The sequence below is a fragment of the Gallinula chloropus genome, assembly GCF_964237585.1.
Source record: "Gallinula chloropus genome assembly, chromosome: 1".
Taxonomy (NCBI): Eukaryota; Metazoa; Chordata; class Aves; order Gruiformes; family Rallidae; genus Gallinula; species Gallinula chloropus.
This window is the reverse complement of record NC_140085.1, coordinates 186,650,324-186,671,255: the sequence shown is the minus strand read 5'-3', so window position 1 is coordinate 186,671,255 and position 20,932 is coordinate 186,650,324. Positions and strand designations below refer to the sequence as shown.

Sequence of the window (20,932 nt, the reverse complement as noted above, 5' to 3'; positions counted from 1 at the left end):
TTACGTTGAAAATGCATTATTCTGTTTTTCACATCTTATTCCTTTGCAGCTGCCAGTTTCATCAGTCTCATAGTAGAAGTACAGCTGGTTCAATCCATTTGCAAAAGCTAGCAGCACAAGGCAGTATATGAAGAGAAACTTCAAAATGTCCAGCAACATTCTTCCTAGAGATATCTGCAGAGGTCCCAGGTGAGAATTTGCAGTGAATAATGAGATCAATCGTAGGGAGCTAAAGATGTTCGCGATTGCAAACAGGGCCTCAGCCACCAGGGTTGGATGCCACATGTCCCAGCTCTCCCGTGGAAGGGGCCCACTATACTGAAAACAAGCAGAAGGGAAGAAATTATTCCTCTGGTTTTATGGACAAACATCTATGACAGTTTCCTTATAAGCTGTTCAATTAATCTGCAGATTGAACAATAAAACTAAACATCTTTTGGAAAGCAAAATGTCTTCAGGAGAGAGGTTTTGTTTAACAAAACAAACAATGGGCAGTACCCATGTATCTGTCTTTCATTTTTATCTGCAGGATGGTCTATGCTTCCTAGTTTTGGCCTGCATTTTGCATTTAGTTATAATTTTCACAGTAGCAAAAGCAAGTCTAACAATTCTGACAAAGTAAAAGGAACAGTTTTTGAACACCTGGGTTTTTAGAATTATAGAAACTTTCAGCTGTAAAAATCAGGTAAATTAGTTCCCTGGAGAACAGTGCAGATATAACAATGATGGATCAAAAATTACAAGAACTTTGGCAAGTTGGAAGAAAATATTTCATCAAGCAATAAGTATATCATTTAATCACTAACACTGGACCAATGATGAAAAAGCTGTTTATTAATGAACCATAGCAAATTGGTTCTGTGTCTCATTATCAGAGTCTGATCCCTGGAACTGTGACTCTTTACTATTCCAGCTCTACCAAAAAATACCTTGAAGATGAAAGATGTTACTTTGAACTGAAGCTGTGGCCAGACTCATCATTATTAATTGGGCCTCATTAATCTGTTTTACAGAACGCATTAGAGGACACAATCTATGCTATGAACCACTCCAAAACCACTGGATAATATAATATGAAGCAGATTTCAAAGAGGGATTGTGATGTGGTCTATATTTACCTACTCTAGGCTACCAAGTGCATCCTTGAGAGCTGGTGTGTACAACCTCAGTAGTAAGGAAAGGGACTCTTCTGTGCTACTAAGACCAGGTGAAACAACACTGCCAGTTAACAACAACATTTGACCCCTCCCTGGAAGTGTCCAAGGCCATGTTGGAGGGGGCTTTGGGCAACCCGGTCTGGTGGAGTGCATCTTTGTCCATGGCAAGGGGCTGGAACTAGATGATCTTTGAAGTCCTTTCCAATTCAAACCACTCTGTGATTTTATGCTTCTATGATTTCTACACCATGTCCACCCTCCAAAGGTGACTATTCTCAAGGTGGTTGGAGACCACCTGAAAAACATGAACATAAATAAGCCTATGAGACTTGATGAGATGCATTCCAGAGTCCTGAGGGAACTGACTGATGCAGTTGCCCAAGCCACTCTCCTTGATATTTGAAAAGTCATGGCAATCAAGTGAAGTCCTTGGTGACTGGAAGAAGGAAAGCATTGCACCAATTTTTAAAAAGGGTCAAAAGGCGAACCCTGGGACCTACAAATCTATCAGTCTTAAGTCTTTGCCTGTGAAGATCATAGTACAGATCCTCCTAGAAGCTATGCTAAGGCACATTGAGGACGGGGAGGTGATATGAGACAGACAGCATGGCTTCATCAAGGGCAACCTGTTGGCTTTCTGTGACGGAGTAGCTACACCAGTGGACGTGGGAAGAGCTATGGATATCATCTATCTGGAATTCTACAAGGACTTTGACACTGCCTCCAACAACATCATTCTCTCCAAACTGGAGAAATATGGATTTGATTTGTAGACTGTTTGGTGGATAGGGAATTGGTTTGATGGTCACATCCAGAGTGTACTGGTCAATGGCTCAATGTCCAGATGGAGTTCAGTAACAATGAACAGTGTCTGTCAGGGGTCTTTATTTGGAACAACACTGTTTAGTATCTTCCTTGATGATATAGACAGTGGCATGGAATGTGCCCTCAGCAAGTTTGCAGACACCACCAAAATGAATGGTGCTTCTGATATGCCTGGGGGAAAGGATGCCATTGAGGAAAGACCTGGAAAAACTTAAGAAATGGGCCCATGTGGACATGATGAGGTTCAACAAGGCCAAGTGCAAGGTCCTCCACCTAGGTTGGGGCAACCCCTAGTATTAATACAGGCTGGGGAATGAAGGGATTGAGAGAAGCCTTGAAGAGATGGACTTGGGGATTCTGGTGGATGAAAAACTGGAAATAAGCCACCAATGTACGCTTTCAGCCCAGAGAGGCAACCTATACCCTGGGCTACATCAAAAGAACCATGACCAGCAGGCCAAGGAAGCCAAGTTTGAGTCCAGTGAGAAGGTCTCCCCTCAGCCTCCTCTTCCCCAGACTAAACAACCCCAGCTCCCTTAGCCACTCCTCATAAGATATGCCCTTCAACCCCTTCACCAGCCTGGTTGTCCTTCTCTGAACAGGCTGCAGGACCTTGATGTCTTTCTTGTACTGAGGGGCCCAAAACTGAACACAGTACTTGAGGTGCAGCCTCACCAATGCCTAGCCACGCTATTTCTGATATAAGCCAAGATGTCATTGGTCTTCTTGGCCACCTGGGCACACTGCTAGATCATATTCAGTCAGCAGTCAACCAACATCCCCAGGTCCTTCTCCACCAGGCAGCTTTCTAGCCAGTCTCACCCAAGCCTGTAGTGCTGCATGGGGTTTATGTCCCAAGTGCAGAACTCTGCACTTGGCCTTGTTGAGCCTTGCAGGGGTTTGGACTAGATAAACATATCTAATGTTCCTTCCATCCAAACCATTCTAAGATTCTATGATTCAAATTGCAGATGGGAACTGGGCACTGTTTTGGACAGTACTAGTCATCACAGGACCCGCACCATGCCAGGGTTGCTCTAACAAACAGCGAGTGCAGGTGAGACAGTCACAGTACCTGACAGTAATCCCTGGCAGAGTTTTATTTATGTAAACATATACAAGTGGCCACAGCACCGGACAAGTCTTGTGGATTTGGCGATGAGAACTGCAAAACTGGAGACTACGCAGCTTTACATTTCAATCACCAGTAATATTTGTGCTGTACAGAGTAGGGCATTAAATCCAGATGTGCTGGAGTCCTAGGTCAGTGGTCTCTCTATTAGACTACCGTCTCCCATAATAATCATGCTGTAAAATCAAGCCTTACTGCATTTGACATCCTACCTGCTAGAGAGAATCTTTTGTGCCTCATCCACTTTTCCCCTTCAGTACAGTTCTGATTGGTTCAAGACTGGTGATGAAGTAACAGAACTGAGTTACCAAAGACACCAGCTAATAGGTAAAACCAAGAAGAAAGTAAAAAACCCATGTTTTTTTCAATGTTTATTGAGAAAAGAGAAGTGAGAACTCCTCAGCATGTTCTCTATAATGTCTTTCTTTGAATAATGTTGTTCAGTATATTCACAGAGTCATAGGGGTTGGAAAGGACCTCGAAGATCATCGGGTCCAACCCCCCTGCCAAAGCAGGGTCCCTAGCTCATATTGCACAGATAGGCGTCCAGGCGGGTCTTGCATATCTCCAGAGAAGGAGACTCTACCACCTCCCTGGGCAGCCTATTCCAGGGCTCTGTCGCCCTCACTGTGAAAAAGTTCTGCATGTCAGTGCGGAACTTCCTATGCTCTGACTTGCAGCCATTGCCCCTTGTCCTATCCTCACAGACCACTGAAAAGAGGCCGGCCATTTCCCCCTGCATCCCATACTTAAGATATTTATTAACATTAATAAGGTCCCCCCTTAGTCTTCTTTTCTCTAGGCTGAACAGTCCCAGCTCACTCAACCTTTCCTCATAGGCCCTTAATCATTTTTGTAGCCCTCCTCTGGACTCTCTCCAGGAGATCCCTGTCTTTTTTATACCAGGGAGCCCAGAACTGGACACAATACTCCAGGTGGGGTATATTGAATTCTGACAGCACTTCACATCCCTGCCATGTGAAAACTTGCACCTATTAAGTAACTAGGAAGAAACGTCAATACAAGCAAAGACTAGGTGCTGAACAGTGGAGTAGATGCTCAGATTACAGAAAAGTACACAAGGTGTGTCAGGGGAATGAGTTAAAATACATTCCTGAAAATAATAAAAGAAGATATTTTAAACTAGAAAGACATGGAGATTTTGGTAGAGAAAGAAAAGCGTGCAACTGCAGGCATATTTTAGATGAAGGCAACTAGTGGCGGATTCCAAGGAAGATGAAGCATATCTAACATATCTAAGAAATACCTTTCTGAGATAAACATGGAGCCATCGGACACTGAATAAGGATAACATATGGTATAGCAAGAGAACGAGGATCAAATTAAACCAATTAGATGTGGACAGCCACATCTGTGCTCTCTGTCACCTTCTTTGACAGTCAGCAATGTAAAATGGGCAAAACCAGATAATAGCAAACAGGTCACATGGGTTTCTGTTTAACTCTCTGATTTTCCTCACTGATGATTGGGACAGGGGAGAGCCTATCTTACAGTTGTAGTTTGACAAGATGTATCCAATGTGACCTTTCCTGGAAGAGATGAAGTTAAGGAGAAAAGACTTTTTTAATGATATTCTGGATTGAAACACAAAAACGGTGGGTTAAAACCGTTAGAAAAGGTCAAATTGCTTCTTATTTGTAAAAACAAAATCAACCACGTTTTTCCAGCTTAACTGACTGCCTTTCTTGGGCTCAAGGTCTTCCTGCATGTGTGGATACAACACATAATGCCTCATAGTTGTAAGCAGAGAGTGAGGACTCTTGGTTTTGAAGAGACATGATTTAAGAGGCTGGAAATACTTGGCTGAAAAACAATGAGAAAGGTGAAGGCCTGAGAAGGAAGTTTGAAAATGACCCGTGAATGTACAAGATAGCAGACCACAACAAATAGTGTAAAGAAAACCATGAGTGTAAAAGGCGTATGACAATAAAGCTCTACTGATTCCACTAACTACAGGATGCTGAAATCTAGAGTATCAAACAAGAACCAGGAGAAAAAAGAACCTTGCGTGTGAAAAGAAAAAGAAAGCAGGAGAGGGAAAACACTAAGCATGTCAAAATTAGAAACAGTGAAAATAGGGAAAAAAAAGAAAACTGTATTTTAGATCCAAACAACCCAAATCATGCAGAAATGATTTGTTCTCTCACTTATGCTTGTTGTTGTTGTTCTGTTCTATATAGAATAAATACATAGTTATTGTTCCAGGGAATGGAAAATGGCAAGAGCAAATACAGCAACGCTGAGCTTGCTGTAAATCATGATGTTGACTCTTTCTTTTATTATTTTGTGACCCTGCTGAATTCCTGTCCCCGTTTCAAATCCAAACACAACCTTTTGATGTGTAACAAAGCCCACCATTGTTTAACATGATTAAATAATACCCATAATTGTCTCATTGGTTTTAGGAAACGTACATGGCACATCCACGGAAAATTAAGAAGAGCAGAAAACAAACTGAACAGTATGTAAGCAACAAAATATCAAGGCAAATATATGATGAGTGTGCAAAGTCACACAGAGAATACAAGATAATAATTCTTGATCCTCACTCAAAGCAATTTAAATGCAAATCTAATATCAGAACAATTTGTGAGAAAAAAATCCGAGTGATCACTGTTCTCCCGTGAAAACAAAAGTCATGAACTGTAGGTCTCACGAAAGCACCAGGAGAAATCAAATAGACATGTAGATCAGACTACATGATTGTCTACTGGGCTGTTGGACCTTGGTCAAATGTGACCCCTTGTTTCCAATGACAAAAGTAAAGGTTAAATAATATTCATTTCACGAAAAGAAGTTAAAAACCTTTCCTGAAAGGTCATATGTGAATGTGACGTCTTTCTATTTTCAAATATAAGTCCCAGTCTTTACATTCACTATGCAGAATTTCAGACCAGCAATAAGAAGAGAACAGGGGGGTGGCCTAGCAAAAAACTTTAAAACAGTTATTACACTGAGTAATTAATCTGTATTTTTTCTTGGGGTAGCAGCATTAATGCTCCTATCTAAATTGACATTTATTCTGTGAATCTGGTGTAACATCAATCAAAATTATTTTACAATGCAAACATACTAAGATTTTAGCTTCTACAGAATGGGAAGAGAAACATCATCTTGTTTACCTCTGAACAGAGCAGATCTGACACAGTAATAACTAATCCAGTAAATATTGAGGGGAATAAATGTATTTTTAGTTACTTTTCAGAGTTCTTACATTGAATAGGAGCCTGTTTCTCTACTAGCTTTTCACGTCAGTGGCTGAGACACATACTCAGTAATATGAATTTGCACGCAATCTTTAGTAGTAGGTCCAATGCTCAAGTTCAACAAATATTTAAGATAAAGCAAGCAGTGTCTGCACATAACTTGGCACTGTACCTAACTTTATGCATCAGTACACAATAAATTATCTTCCAAAACCACAAAAATGACCATTTATCTGAGTGCAATTTCTATTTATATTTATAATCCTCCATCAAAACAGGTATGTTGCTTAAAATCAGTCATCTTTTAATCTCATAAAACATGTGACAATGTGCTATTTATAATCACATTATTTATCAGGGACAGCATTTTCAGTGGGTATACTGGGTAATTTAAAAAGACCTCACATGTTGATATACAATCTGAGACAAAAAGCATAGCCCTTTCAAAAATATGAGATGTACTCATTTTATTTGAATACTGGCGGTGAAACAGATAACTTTGAGTTATCTTAGCAGTTGTCTCATCATGAAATTACACTCTTTGGTGTATTTTATGCTATCCCGTTGGCTGCTGTAAATAATATCCATCTGCTTGACTATGTCAGCCAGAGCGCCTCAAACGGGCAATAAACACTACATTTTTATCTGGGAACATTCATCACACAGGAGAGTAGCGTGAGGGCAGTCTTCTAATTTTGTTCCAGAGAGTTGGTTAAAATCCTTTCTTAGGTGGTTTGAGCTGATTCATAGGAGGTAGAATACATGTAAGGGTTGAGTCAATAAATACAGAAAAGCTGTATTTTAGAAAAACTTGTCTTGCAAGGTGTAGAAAATGAAAATACAAGCTTTACATCAAAACGTAGTGGTTATGTTTGGTATCATCTCAATCACATCTGGCATAGAGGTGCGGAACTCGTAGGTATTTGAGGGAAGCGTGACTGGGTATTCAGTTACTCCGTTCATGTTTCTATTGCCTGCCACAACTGAGGCTCTTTTAAGGAACAAAAAGCACATGCAGTACAAAAAAATAATAACCACAGAACCAAAGATAGTGCTTTATGCACTGTGTTGATTGTGATTAGCATGCAAGAACTGATTTGGAGAGCAATGGATGCACATTATCCCAGATACTGTCACCTTGGAATCTGATTGCCATAAGCAGAAACTAAATGGGAGATGAAAGGATTAGAATGTCTTCTAATTAATATTATTCTGGAGTAAATAATTGGCCATCTTCAATGCTTTGGAAACATGCATTTTGAATGAACTGCTTGCTTGGGACAATGGGACAGCGAAATAACTATTTTCCAGTCACTTTAAGATAAGGCAACCTTGTGTGTAAAAAGGCATTTCATCAGCTATAGATGACAGCTCTCTTCACACTTTTAAGCATCTTGCTCTTTTGGGCAACAGCTCCAAATTTCTTTGAGTGAGAGGACTTCCAAAGGTTTGCAGCCAGAGAGCCAGCATACCAGAAACCTTCTGTCACAAGGAGGAGGCTGGTGTGTCCAGAGATCATTGGTCTTTACTCATCCCTGCCCTGATCAGCTGACATGTGTACCTTGTGAATAAACACAAGATGATGTAAATTAGAGGTTCCTAAGTTCCTCTATATTCATGGCAGGGCTGCAGTGGGAACAGCTGCTGCTTGAGGATAAGGAGCTATAACCTGCTACTTGACTGCCTCCTCCTCCCAGCCAAAAGGATCTTGTCAGAGTAGAGACTCTCCTTCCATGCATACAGAATAGCTGATGGCAGGGAACTCGAAACAGCTGAAACACAACGCTGATCACAGTGGCCGTTATAAATGGGCTTGTTATCTTTACTTCGATGTGATTGATAAGAGCTCCATGACAGATGCTAAGAAATTATTTCATTTCCTTTCAGATGTAGTTTCCTTGCATTTAAGACCATTTTTTGGATTAAAATACTTAATTTTATGAGGAATTTCTGTCATATTGCGGATTCATATGGAATACATATAAAATGCAACATGTTCCACAGTTTTGGAAAGAAGGACTGTTTTGCTGGAAGATGCTTCAAACAGTGGGAATATAAAGCAATCTACAAAAAGTCCACAAAGAGGATGAGAAAATTAACATATCCAGACACGAGTGACCATTTCAGCTTTCCTTTTTCATGTTGCTGTTATCATAAATCTTCAAAACAAAATTAAAATCTTGCCCCTCAGCTTTTTGTTCCCCTCCCCCACCCCATTTTGAGTAATTTTTTCCTGTAGTCCTGTCTGGAAGTTTTGCCCGGTGCATAAAATTGTCTTTGGGGCAATAATTTCTTACTGAAAAATAGGCAAAAACTAACACAAAGCATAATTTTCTGCAAACATTAAATATTACCAGTGATTTTCCTTTTCCAAGAAAATGACAGTATGACTGTTCAGGATTAAAATAACAGAATACTGCCTGGGCCAAAAAGAAAAAAGTATAAATCACAGTGTTTTGTTCACTCTTATCCTGATGTAGCTTCTTGTCATAGCAGCAGAATATTGAATAAGCGCATCATACATCTCTTGCTTTACCAAGCCTGAGAACCAACAAATACAGAAGAAAGTTTTAAGAACCCTATCTTCATTTATCTTAAGTATTTTGTTGAAGTTTTAAGAAAAAGTTTACCTTTGAAAATGCAACAATTTTCAAAGAGATTGTTGCTAAGTACAAGGAGTTCATTACAAAGTCCATGAGGTTCCACCAGTCATGAATGTAGTCCTGTAGTCCACCATCCCACATCTGTTTAATTTCACCCCAGATAAAACCTGTAAATAGAACACAATTCATTAAGCATGAATATTAAATAAAAAAGGATGTGACTATTCTAGACACTTATTTCACAATGGACTGATTGTCCTTACATTAATTTTAAAGGGAAGGTGGAGAAGTGCTCCAAATTACAGTTAGGTGAAATTCTATCTTCCCATTAATAATTTCAGAATTAATTTTTCAGACAAAACAACAAAAAAAAAATCATCTGCTTTTACAAAAGCAATTTCTTTGGCTTTCTTCAATCTCTTTTCCCATTGTATCCTAATAAATGTAAAATGGGTCTTAAAACTGGTCACCACTGCCAACTCTGTCCTTGGTATCTGCTGCAGTATAATTCAAACTGAAAGATTTATGGCTGCAGGATTCACTCCAACACATTAATATATTTCAATTGGAAGCCATACAAAAAGGAAGAGAATTACTATTGTTTTCAATGCTGCTCTAAAATCTCCCTTTTGCATAGAAATGAGGAGTGTCTCCAACAAAATATTTTTATTGATTCCTTCCTTTGGGATATGAAGGAATGGAAACTGTTTTCAGGTGTGCAGAGCATACTTTATAATACAGAAATATTAAATTCCAATGGGAAATTTTGCATGTTGACTTGACACGTGAACATGGTTTAACAGCTCCAGAGACAACTGTGTGGGGACTTTTTAACACTGTAAACATAAAAAAAAATCTCTTAAGAAGATACTCGAAATTATTGTATAATATGGTATGATAAAACAGTATTTAGATGCGTACTTCATGTTATTATCTACTGAGCATTTTTTATAACAATCCCAACAGAATCTTTAATTTTTACAGTTATCTTAAAGGAATTTCTTACTTCTGTGCTAATTAAAGGGACAAAATTCACCACAAAAGAGACAAGCCTCTCTCATATAGATGCTGAGATACAGTGAATTCAACATGGCTTTTATCCATCTGCTTATCACATGTTCATTTAGAAAACATTAAGCAGATTCCATGCAGGGGCCTATAGACTCCTGCATCACTGTAATCTAGGCTTAATTCACCTTGAACCTTAACATTTGGTCTCATCGGTCTTCTAGTTATCTGCATGGAAAACTTGTGTCTTCCCCCAAACACGATCCCTAAAAAATAATCTCCTGATTGCTTTCAAAAGGAAAGGTTCCCTTCCTCATCACTTTATCCCTTAAAATCTCAGCCACGTTTCTGTCTGGCTTCTGCGTGTCACCACCGATAACCACAAGCCTCAGGAGTACATAAATCATCTCATTTGTATAGCACATTTATTTGCATAGAGTTCATTTCCAGCCATGCCACCATCACTATTTCAGCTGTGGGAGCACATTCTGAGAAAGCACCATGGTGGGAAGTGAGATACAGGATTTTCGGGCCTACAGCAGCCTAGACAGACTGAGTGCAACCCTAACAGATCAGATAAGGTAAAACTAACACACAAAATAGAGCACTATCAAGAAGCTAACATTTATTTTCAAGCTGCAATGAATTGTGATGAGTCACAGTGAGAAAACAGTTGAACACTATTGCATGGCAGGAGTCAACATCCACTAGCAGTGTCCACTGCTGCTGTTAACTGTCCAAGTGCCATCACAAAGGAAACACACCTTCACAAGGCTACTAGGCAGGCTCCTAAATACCTGTGAAATGACTCAATTGTTTACTCTTCAAAGAGCTGGTCCCTCCTGACACACAGTATGAAACTGACAACAGCAGGTCTGGCTGCCCCTTCCCTCCAGAGTCCCCTCCAACCTTCAAATATATTCACAAATATCCCTGCTTGTTCTTCTGCTACTCTTTAGGCACAATGTCAATCATCATCAGGTCATAAAAGCAGATGTTTCATGATCAGCACTATACCCTCACATTTCAGACACTGCTCTGAATCACCCCAATGTACGAATGTCACATAAAATAACCCTTGTGCTACAGTGCTACAGAAGCTTGGGGACACCTGGCTCCAGGCTAAGAGGCAATCTGGAGCTAAAGGCTGTGTAATGCAGATATGGGCCCTAAGCCTCACTGTTAGAGAACAGTTCCTTGGCCTTCTTTGTTTAATAATACAGATGTAGCTTCCCAGACATTGGGATGACAGCTATGGCCCTAAGCCTCACTGTTAGAGAACTGTTCCTTGGCCTTCTTTGTTTAATAATACAGATGTAGCTTCCCAGACATTGGGAAGACTGCTATGGCACAGAAAGCACAGTAGCACTAATAGAAAATCCCCAAAGAAAAGGCTTTACACAAATCAATACATTCATAGAATTAAATTAACTCTTTTGTAATTCATCACAGTTAAGCATTCCCTTTAAAGCACACTTTTAAAACAGGGCAGTTATAGGTTGAGATGATTAATAAAAAGAATGCTTAAGCGAGAGGCTGTAGGTCCATTAATGTCTTCTGCTGAGATATTCCATGATTCACAACCAGCCAAAGACATGAACTGACACAAATGCAACAGAGCTGTTCTCTGTAAGAGTCTTTGCTCAGCATCATCACACACCAAGGGAGGTTTAGATTGGATATTAGGAAAAACTTCTTCACAGAGAAGGTTGTTATGCATTGGAAAGGGCTGCCCAGGGAAGTGATGGAGTCTCCAACCCTGGAGGTATTTAAAAGATGGTTAGGTGTGGTGCTGAGGGACATGGTTTAGTGGTGTTTGGCAAGTTAGGGTGATCATTGGACTTGATGATCTAAAGGGTTCCTTCCAATCAAGACAATTCTATGATTCTACGATCATATACTTTGATGGCACTGCCTAAAATATAATAGAATTACGTACAGATTGAAAAAGAAATGCTGACTAATGCTGCTGCAGTTGATTTGTTTTGTGAGTGAAAAGCCAGACTGTTCTTCCAAGCACTTCCTGGGCTTCAGAAAATGAAATATAATTGCAGAGTTGACACTAACAGAGAAATACTGACCCATTACAGAATAGTGGAAGAGAGTATATGGCTGTTGTAAATGCGATCATTTTGAATTAAAAACTAGTCCAAACTACCAGTAATGTTGAAGTCATTTGGCATCTGAAAGTTCTAAGTGCTCTTTGACATTGTAACAGCTGCGCTACTAAATTTTCTCTTGGTTCAAGACAACTTCTATGTTCATCCTGATGCAGGGCTTGCTCTTTTCAAGCTAATGGTTATGGAAAACTGGAAATCCTACATATTTTTATTGGTTATACTGGAGATGTTCAGTCTTTCTTGCCAGTCAAAGCACCTGAGTGCAAAATCCAGATATACAGTTGCTAAAATCTTAGGAGTCTCTGAGAAATTCAAGCTAGACTGACTGATGGATGCTATGTTTGTGACAGACACAAAAGCCATGTATGCACAAGTACAGCTTCCCAGATATATCTTTTTGAAGGCAAATATTTGAAGGTACAAAATCCTAAGGTTGATCACCAAAATCCACAAGACCAGGGCAATCTCACTGCGAAAGTTGGGATCAGAGTCTTCGGAGGTACCAGGCCTCTATGGCTAGGTATCCTGAGGGGTATTTAATTGGAGAAATGAATGCCAGAAAAACTGGGATCTCTGGATTTCTGTAAATCCTCCCAAGTATGCATGAAGGGTTATCCTAGAAAAGCATATTCTGAAATGCTGGAGCCTTTTTGCAAAACTGAAGGTTTCTCTAAGTTCTGTTGAGCTTATATATGGACCTATTCTGAGCAATGAACTTTGTGTATTCCAGGTTGTGCTCTTTAGGATCATTTTATGCTCACATAGCCACAGGTCTTGAAATCCTGCTGTAGATCATAACTAAACCTTTCTACAAAGAGGAAGGGTCAGAGGGCACAAGTCAGTTAGCTCTCACCTTCACAGGGTCTGAATACAATATGCCAATTTTGTTCTGCTACATTCCTTGGGAGTATCAGGAAAAGGCTAGGAAAATACATGTATTTTTTTTAAAAAAGGGCAGCAGTATCTCTGTGACCTTGCACACTTCCCTTTTCTATTTAGAAGACTTACGGACAGCTAGACACAACCTGACTTTATTATCTAAAGAGACTTTTGGGCAGTTGCAAAATACGATCTGACACGATAGAAGAGGAGAAGACACACAGTGCCAGGACTGCCTAATGGCTGCATTGTTACAGGTAGCAAAGAGATCAAGAGTCCAAGAATTGTCTGCTTATTAATGTGCCAAAGCAGCAACGTCATGTCAGAGCTACGTGTTCAGCAGCGAGAAAGACGTCTCAACAAAGCAGAGGGGACATCACCAGACTGTACACAAGCATTGAGGGAAAATTGCTAAGAGGAACCAGCCAAATACAAAGGGGAGATCTAAAAGCAAGAGCCTTTACACAGTCAAGTTGGGGACAAGTTCACTGCCCAAAGCTTTCTTTATAGCCCTGGGATGAAACAAGCATTTCCAAGGCAATAATCCTGTCATCTGCAGGTGGCTCAGTCTTCCCACTGACTGAAAAGGGATCCATGCAGGATCAGGCTGAATGAAAACAGATGGCTAACTTCCCAGGTGCCTGTATTTAGCTGAAATAATTCCACCCAGAACAAATTTCACCGTTTTGACTGGATAATCTTTCCTATATTCTGGATGTCCCTTTGCTCCAGCTGTGCCCTTCCCATCTCTTCACACCAACTAGATTTCACACCTGCCTCTTATACCCTCACCTATCCATTCCCCATCAACATGCTTTTATCATTTATTGCCACTTGAAAGGAAATTATCAACATTATGCAGCCTTCCACCTCATTAATCAAGGACTTAAATTGAAAAGTTGAAGGTGAGACTTTCAAGCATTTGTTGTATTGTTTGCAACTAGGTACTGGAGCAGTAAAAGAGGAATAACAGCATGGATATTTAGAAACGGGCTGAGATGATTGAAACAAATTTCATTATACACCCTGTGGTTTTAATGGAATCAAATAGACATAAATTCAGGGCAAGAATCCTACAGACCACATGAGGCCCTGGTAATGACAGACACCGTGGAAAGGTTTTGTGTAGTACTGTGAAGTATTATACATGCAAGCTGATCAATGCAGCCATTTGACTGAAGTCCAGTTTGCCTTTTGCAAGAAAGGGACCAAAATAGATCAGATAAAATAAATCTGGAGGGGGAAAAAGAAAAAAAGGAAACTGTGCGCTAAATATATTTTCACAGTAAACATTTCTGAACATTGACGAGAAAAGTTCTTTCTTCTAAAATAAATCCTACATATTATATAAAAAAAAACTTCCAAGCCAACAAGATGGATGGAAATTAAAATCCTTCCAACTGAAGAACAAAAGGCACTGAAATAAAACTAAATCTTCCTTAGAAAAAATGCTGTATTTCACTATAATTACCTCATAAGACTTTTAAAACTCTTTAAGAATTGAGTAATGGATATCACTTACTAGAGAGGATGAATCTGCAGATTTTTGTATACAAAGATAAATACATATACACAGATAAAATAATACTTTATTATATATATTCTTATCTACAAGAACTATTACTTCCAGTCTTGAAATTTTTGGATGTTAGACACTGAAATGACTGGACATACTTTTCTGTTCATAAAATAAGGCTCAGATTGCACACTCACACCTTTTGACTTTAAGCAGGGCAGCAGCTCAATTCTCTTACAAATCTTCTCTGTCACTTAGGTTAAGCCTTTCTGTGGAGGCTGGAAGATAACTATAGAAATACTATGCTATCTCTACAACACTGGTTTTTATTGTTTATACATACATTTAAAGTCTCACTGTAAATAATAATATCATGAGTTATCAAAGAAAGATAGGAAAGGCAGTGTCCTGACCTATTTTTGGTTTTAAAAACATTTGTGGATCCCTAGCTAATTTTGTCCTTACCTTTCCCAGCAAAGGTTGGTTGCTCTGTGCTATTTTTGTTCCTTACCATTAAGTGATGGGAAGCAAGAGGTTCCTCAGGGTCAATCTCTGCATGCCAAGTTCAACAACCTTTTAGTGTGTTTCTTGGAGAACATACTTTCACTGGACTGTGAAACCATTTAACTGACAAACTCAACTTTGCTCTACTATGCTATCTAGGGGTTTTCAGAGATATAAGAAGTGAGAGAAGCTGCTAAGGATCCAAAGCTCTCTGAAACAAAAGAAAGTAATTCCAGGGAATTCAGTGAGCATTGATAAGGCTTGAAATATCTCTTTTGTTTTACACCTGGGCTGATGAACTGATCTCTGCTGAAGGTATGCAAAGGTAGAAAGAGGAACAGAGAGACATCCTGGCATAATTCAGGGACTCCCAATCTGCAGCATATTTTGTTAACAGCTATTTCAAAGGATCATGCAGAAAATAAATTTTAAAAACCCCAACAAAAACACGCCTTCTGCTTTCCCCTTGGGACAGGAAAATTGGTGTTCAGGTGGGGAACAACTGTGCACAGTGTCTGGGTCCTGTGTCTGGGCAGGGAAAGAGCTGAGAATTACATGGCCAGAAGCATCACTTATGTCCCAGTTCTCTTCCCATGACAATTACACTCAAGTAAGATGAGTCTGGAAATTGCTGGTTTGACTTATCTGTGCACACAACTCAACTCTGAGAATTCTTAATATGTAACCTCAATTCACTCCTTGTCTTCACTTTCTTATCTATACAATTGGATTTAATTCCTTCCCCCACAGAAGCAGTGAAGATGAGTTTAGCAATGCCTCTGGAGTGCAGTGAAAAGGTAATGAACAATGCAAGGATTACGGAGTATTCGAGCTTTTTGGACGAACTACAGCAGATCTGAGATCATTCAGTGCTGATTATGCATCAGCAGTGTGTTTACTCATCTGTTCAAGGAAGGGATCATAGAATAGTCTGGGTTGGAAGGGACCTTTAAAGGTCATTTAGTCCAATCCCTAAGAAAAAATAAAATTTCTAGGAAACAGTAATCAGCTGCAAATTAAACTGTCCTAGGCACGCTGTTATGAATTATGTCATTATATAGATGTATTTCACCCACTATGGAATGGCAGGTGGAAATGGTTTGGAAAATCAGTATGAAGAGCTCCTTAACTATTTATGGCTCAGTTTCACCACCTGGTCCAATAGCATCAGATTATTCAGTTGCTTGAGTATTTATGCACTATGGCATCCATATAAATGGGACAGCTGTTCCCTTAACCTGGTATCTTAGTAGTGACAGGATGAGGGGGAATGGTTTTAAATTGGAAGGTGAATAGATTTAGATTGGATATTAGGAAAAAATTCTTCACTACCAGGGTGGTGAGGCACTGGAACTGGTTGCCCAAGGAGGTGGTAGATGCCCCCTCCCTGGAGGTGTTCAAGACCAGGTTGGATGAGGTCCTGAGCAGCCTGGTCTAGTGAGAGGTGTCCCTGCCCGTGATCTTTGAGGTCCCTTCTAGCCCTAACCATTCTATGATTCCATGATTCTTTGATCTGTAGAAAGGATACTAACTGGTATCTTTAGACCACACACATCCTTACATAACTTCAATAGAAAGAAGTCTGATTTTCAAGCAAATATATGTGATTAGCAGTTAATTTTTTTTAAGCAGTCTTTTGAATTTCCTTTGCAAGATGTTCTGAAATGCAAATGACTTGTAGTTCATTATCATAGTGGATGATTAGAAGAGATTTAACTTACTACATCTATCTCAAAATTGTTGGCCATTTTTCTTCCTTTTTTTTTCCCCCTCTTTAAAAGAGGGCTTTGGTTTAAGAATAGGAATAAAAGCCGAGAAAAATTGTATGTGAAAATAAATTGTAACTGTTAACTAACTGTAACTAAATTGACTGTTATGTACAATAAGAGTGGTCCAGTGGGGGTTAATAAAGTTCAAATTAATCAAAGATATTCATCCAAATAATTTCAGGTTCATGTATCTAAGCTTTCCATACCAGTGGACTATAAATGGTGATGGTGCAGTTTTCACGAACTAGAGAAACATGAAAGATACTAGGTTTTTTAATTTATCATGCTTAAGTAAAAGTGTCTAGTGCCATTTCAGATGACCTATGTATCCAGGCTAGCCACCCCACGTATTGCCAAAAATGGTATCTTTCACATGGAAAAGGAAAGCCGCCTTTTCTCAGCCTGAGGGACAACCAAACCTCTATCCCAGAAGAGTACTAAGGCAGGCATAATGGTGTGGGGGGTGAAACATTCAACTGAAAATGGGAGGATGGGAATCTTCTGAAGGAAAAGAGAATTAAAGAAGACAAAAATCCCTACAGATGTCTTTAGCCACCTTACTAAGGGTCCCTACTAGGAAGCAAAGGCATCAAAGTCAGGCTTTACACACATAATGTAGGCATTTTCTGCTGTCTCTATCCTCATGCTATATGACAGTAATGTTAAAATGTGAAATATTTGAATGCTAGGGAGAAAGCACAATGCTTTTCAATTGAAGGCCAAAGAGTGTATCTGGATCTTGCCAAAACCAGTATTTTTCTTCAGCAAAATATTGTGATTGCCAATCTCATTGCACTGATTTGTTGTCTGTATATGATTATTTCCTATTATACTGTAAAAGCAGAGTCCTTGCATGCAGCTCTAAGTCATTGTCTGAGAAAGCAAGTTTGCCATAGCTAATAAATGTGCATATAAAATGAACATTCAGTCATTATCAAGGAAGAGAACTCCCTTTATTTTCTGTACTCTATTTGAACAATGTAAAAGACCAATAAAGATAGGCAGCACACTGTTCCATCTAGCCTAAATTGCAGCTGATCCTGAATGCTTAGGGAAAGGATTTGAAGAGAGAATAAAGCAAAAGGTTCCAGGTTTGCAAAGTGCAGGGATATCCTTGTCCTGGACCACATCTCTGCCACTGCAACTAGCAGCCATTAATTATGGCTGTCTTGACACTATGAATGGGATTCAGGAACTAAAGTGCAGTCTTTATTCACACATCTATTTTAGATGGGAGACACATTTACAAAGGTTTTTCAACTCTAGGATAGATTTTTAATAGAATAGCAAAAAATACACATGGTTACCCATAGTTAACTGGAGGTCATGGCACCACTGAAAATGTTTTCCCAAGAAAAAGTCTCCTGACTTCTTTTACCGTAATCAAGACATTTTTATTTGATCTCAGTTTTGGAAATGGCAACCCCATTCTAGATTAAATCTTAAACACACAAAGACAAGTATCAGCCAAGGTGACTTGGGGCTGGATCACATGGTGTACAAGAAGAGGCCAAGGAAGTTGGGTTTGTTCCGCCTAGAGAAGAAGACACTAGTGGGGGGATATTACTGTTGTCATCCACTAATGAAACTGCTGCTTGTCTGCCAGACTTGTCATAGAGGTGCACATTGGAAGGGCAAGAGGTTGCATTGTGGCATGGGATATTCCAGCTGATACCAGGAAAAAGCTAACCAGTTGCTAGACACAGGAAGAGATTCAAGATTTGACTAGGCAAGGACCTGAGCAATCTGATCTATTGTTTTAGTTAGCCTGTGTTGAGCAGTTCAGTTAGCCTGTGTTGGCCTTGAATGGTCATGTGCATTATCCTTCTTTCTGACTAGTAGTTCTGTTCCAGCTTTGTCTAGGATTATTTTCCTCTTCTGCACTTTACTCGTCACTACTGGTTATGTACTGTTTCATCTTGCTGTTCATATTATCCTTTATATTTTCTGCCCGGAACACATCAATTTGTAGTAACTGTTTCATTTTTTACACAACGCTTTCTTGACCAAATTTGGAAGATGATGCAGAGTGAACTTCTCACCTCTGATCATTTCATACGAAGTGTTTTGCCGTGCTATTGGTTTGGATGTACATTGTGTCAAGTACTGACAAGACTGTACGCTCCCATACCTCCCACCAGCAGTTTGCTGACCACAAATGTTTGCAGTTTGCACAGTTCCCAAACATCCACATTCTCTATAGATTCATATACTCCAACAGAATAAACCACTCTGACAGTAAGGATGGGGAATGCATTGTTACAAACATTCAGTAAGGCACTGAAGCATTCCTGCTCCAGGCACTATTCTGAACAACATAATTATGATGAGCATTTAAAGATGCCCATAAAAGAGAAAAAAGCTCATCAAAACAAATTTGCCAAAAAAATGTTCCTTTTGCTGCAGCCACGAACGGGCAGGGAGATTTTTAACCACATCTTCGAAGCACAAAGTTTTTCTGGCTGTCAGCTTTCTTTTCTGTATTTTGTAGCACTCCCTGGTAAACTGAATGCCCACTGTGAGAACATTTAGCATGCTCACTGCTAGGTCTGGGATTAGGGTTTAGAGCAGAAGAACAGGTATGGCAAGTCTGTAGGGATCTATGTGATTCTTATGTGTGCTGCCATCAAGGCACACAGAGGGCCTTACTTAATCTCCCCTTTGTATCACTGTTATAATGCTCAGGGGCCACTCAGCAACTGGATGGGAAATTTGATGATGAAACATACTGTTCTTCCTTAATTTTTTCCACAACACAGAGTTCTTGTTTTTCTGCCTTTTTTTCAGTGGTGATGGATCCTCAAATACAAGCAACAGGCCTGTGATTCTATAAAACATCTGGCATGCTTGGGATATCAGAATTGACAGGTAATATAAAGAACAGAATTAATTTTCCTTACCAGAAAAAGCTTGTTTCCTATTTATTTAAATGCAAGGACAGGACATTCAGATCTTCTCACTGAGAGAATTTTCCACAACTGCTTCTTAAAGGTATAAGATTAGCCTTTTTATACTGAGTTATTGTTCCACGAATAACCACCACATACTGTAACACCACTTGTGTAATCATCTAATCACGTAAAAGAAAAATAAAATTAATGCAGAAGTTTCCTTAAGAGACTTTTAAAATGTAAAATCGATAGTCTCCATGGAAATGTAGCCTAATACAGGTTTTTCCTCTGAGCCTCCTACTCCAGTGACACTTTTAATATGTGCTAATTATGCACATTCAGTCTTCTATTACATAGTAGTTGACAAATGTTAATAACTGCTTGATCACTGGAAACTGTAGATTGTTATGGACAATCTCAAAACTTGTTAAATTCTATGAAAAATACATATGCTCCATTCTCTTGGAGAAATTGGCTTCGACTGGTGTATTCTGGATAAAAAGCTCACTAGATGGTTCGGCCCAGAGAGTTGTGGTGAATTGAGTTGAATCCAGTTGGCAGCTGGTCACAAGTGGTGCTTGTGACCCTGAGCTCCAGGGCCCATATTGGAACCGGTTCTCTTTAGTGTGTTGGTCAGTGATCTGGGTGAGGGGATTAAGTGCAACTTCAGTCAGTTTGCAGACTACATCAAGATGGCCAGGAGTGTTGTTCTGTTTGAGGGTAGGCTTTACAGAAGGATCTGGACAGGCTCAATTGATAGGCTGAGGCCAACTCTATGAGGTTCAACAAGACTCAGTGCTGGGTCCTACACTTAGGTCACAATCCTCCCCTGCAATGCTGCTACAAGCTTGGGGAAGAACGGTGCCTGGAGGAAAAGGAACAACTGTCTGAATAGCAGCAAGCAGTGTGCCCACGTGGCCAAAAGGGCCAAAAGCATCTTGGCTCATATCAGGAATAGTGTGGCCAGCTGGACTAGGGAAGGGATTGTTCCCCTGTACTCAACACTAGTGAGGCCACACCTCAAGTACTGTGTTCAGTTTTGGGCCCCTCACTGCAAGAAAGACATTAAGGTGCTGGAGTGTATCTAAAGAAGGGTAATGAAGCTGGTGAAGGGTCTGGAGCACAAGTCTTATAAGGAGCAGCTGAGGGAACTGGGGTTGTTTAATCTGGAGAAACAAGGCTGAGGGAAAACTTTATCTTTCTAAAAATATCTGAAAGGAGGTTGTAGCTGAGGTGGATGCTGGTCTACTCTCCAAGTAACAAGTGATGGCACATGAGGAAATGGCCTCAAGCTATGTCAA

At 39.7% G+C, this 20,932-nt stretch overlaps 1 protein-coding gene across 1 annotated transcript in view; it reads right to left on the bottom strand.

Annotated features, from left to right (window-relative positions):
- TRPC4 (transient receptor potential cation channel subfamily C member 4) overlaps positions 1-20,932 on the bottom strand; it is a gene marked incomplete at both ends in the record, with an annotated part of 101,338 nt that overhangs the window by 17,781 nt on the left and 62,625 nt on the right. The window contains 2 exons of the mRNA XM_084266429.1: positions 5-318; positions 8,972-9,111. Of these exons, the coding sequence (XP_084122555.1) occupies positions 5-318; positions 8,972-9,111 (454 nt within the window). The remainder of the gene's footprint in view (positions 1-4; positions 319-8,971; positions 9,112-20,932) is intronic.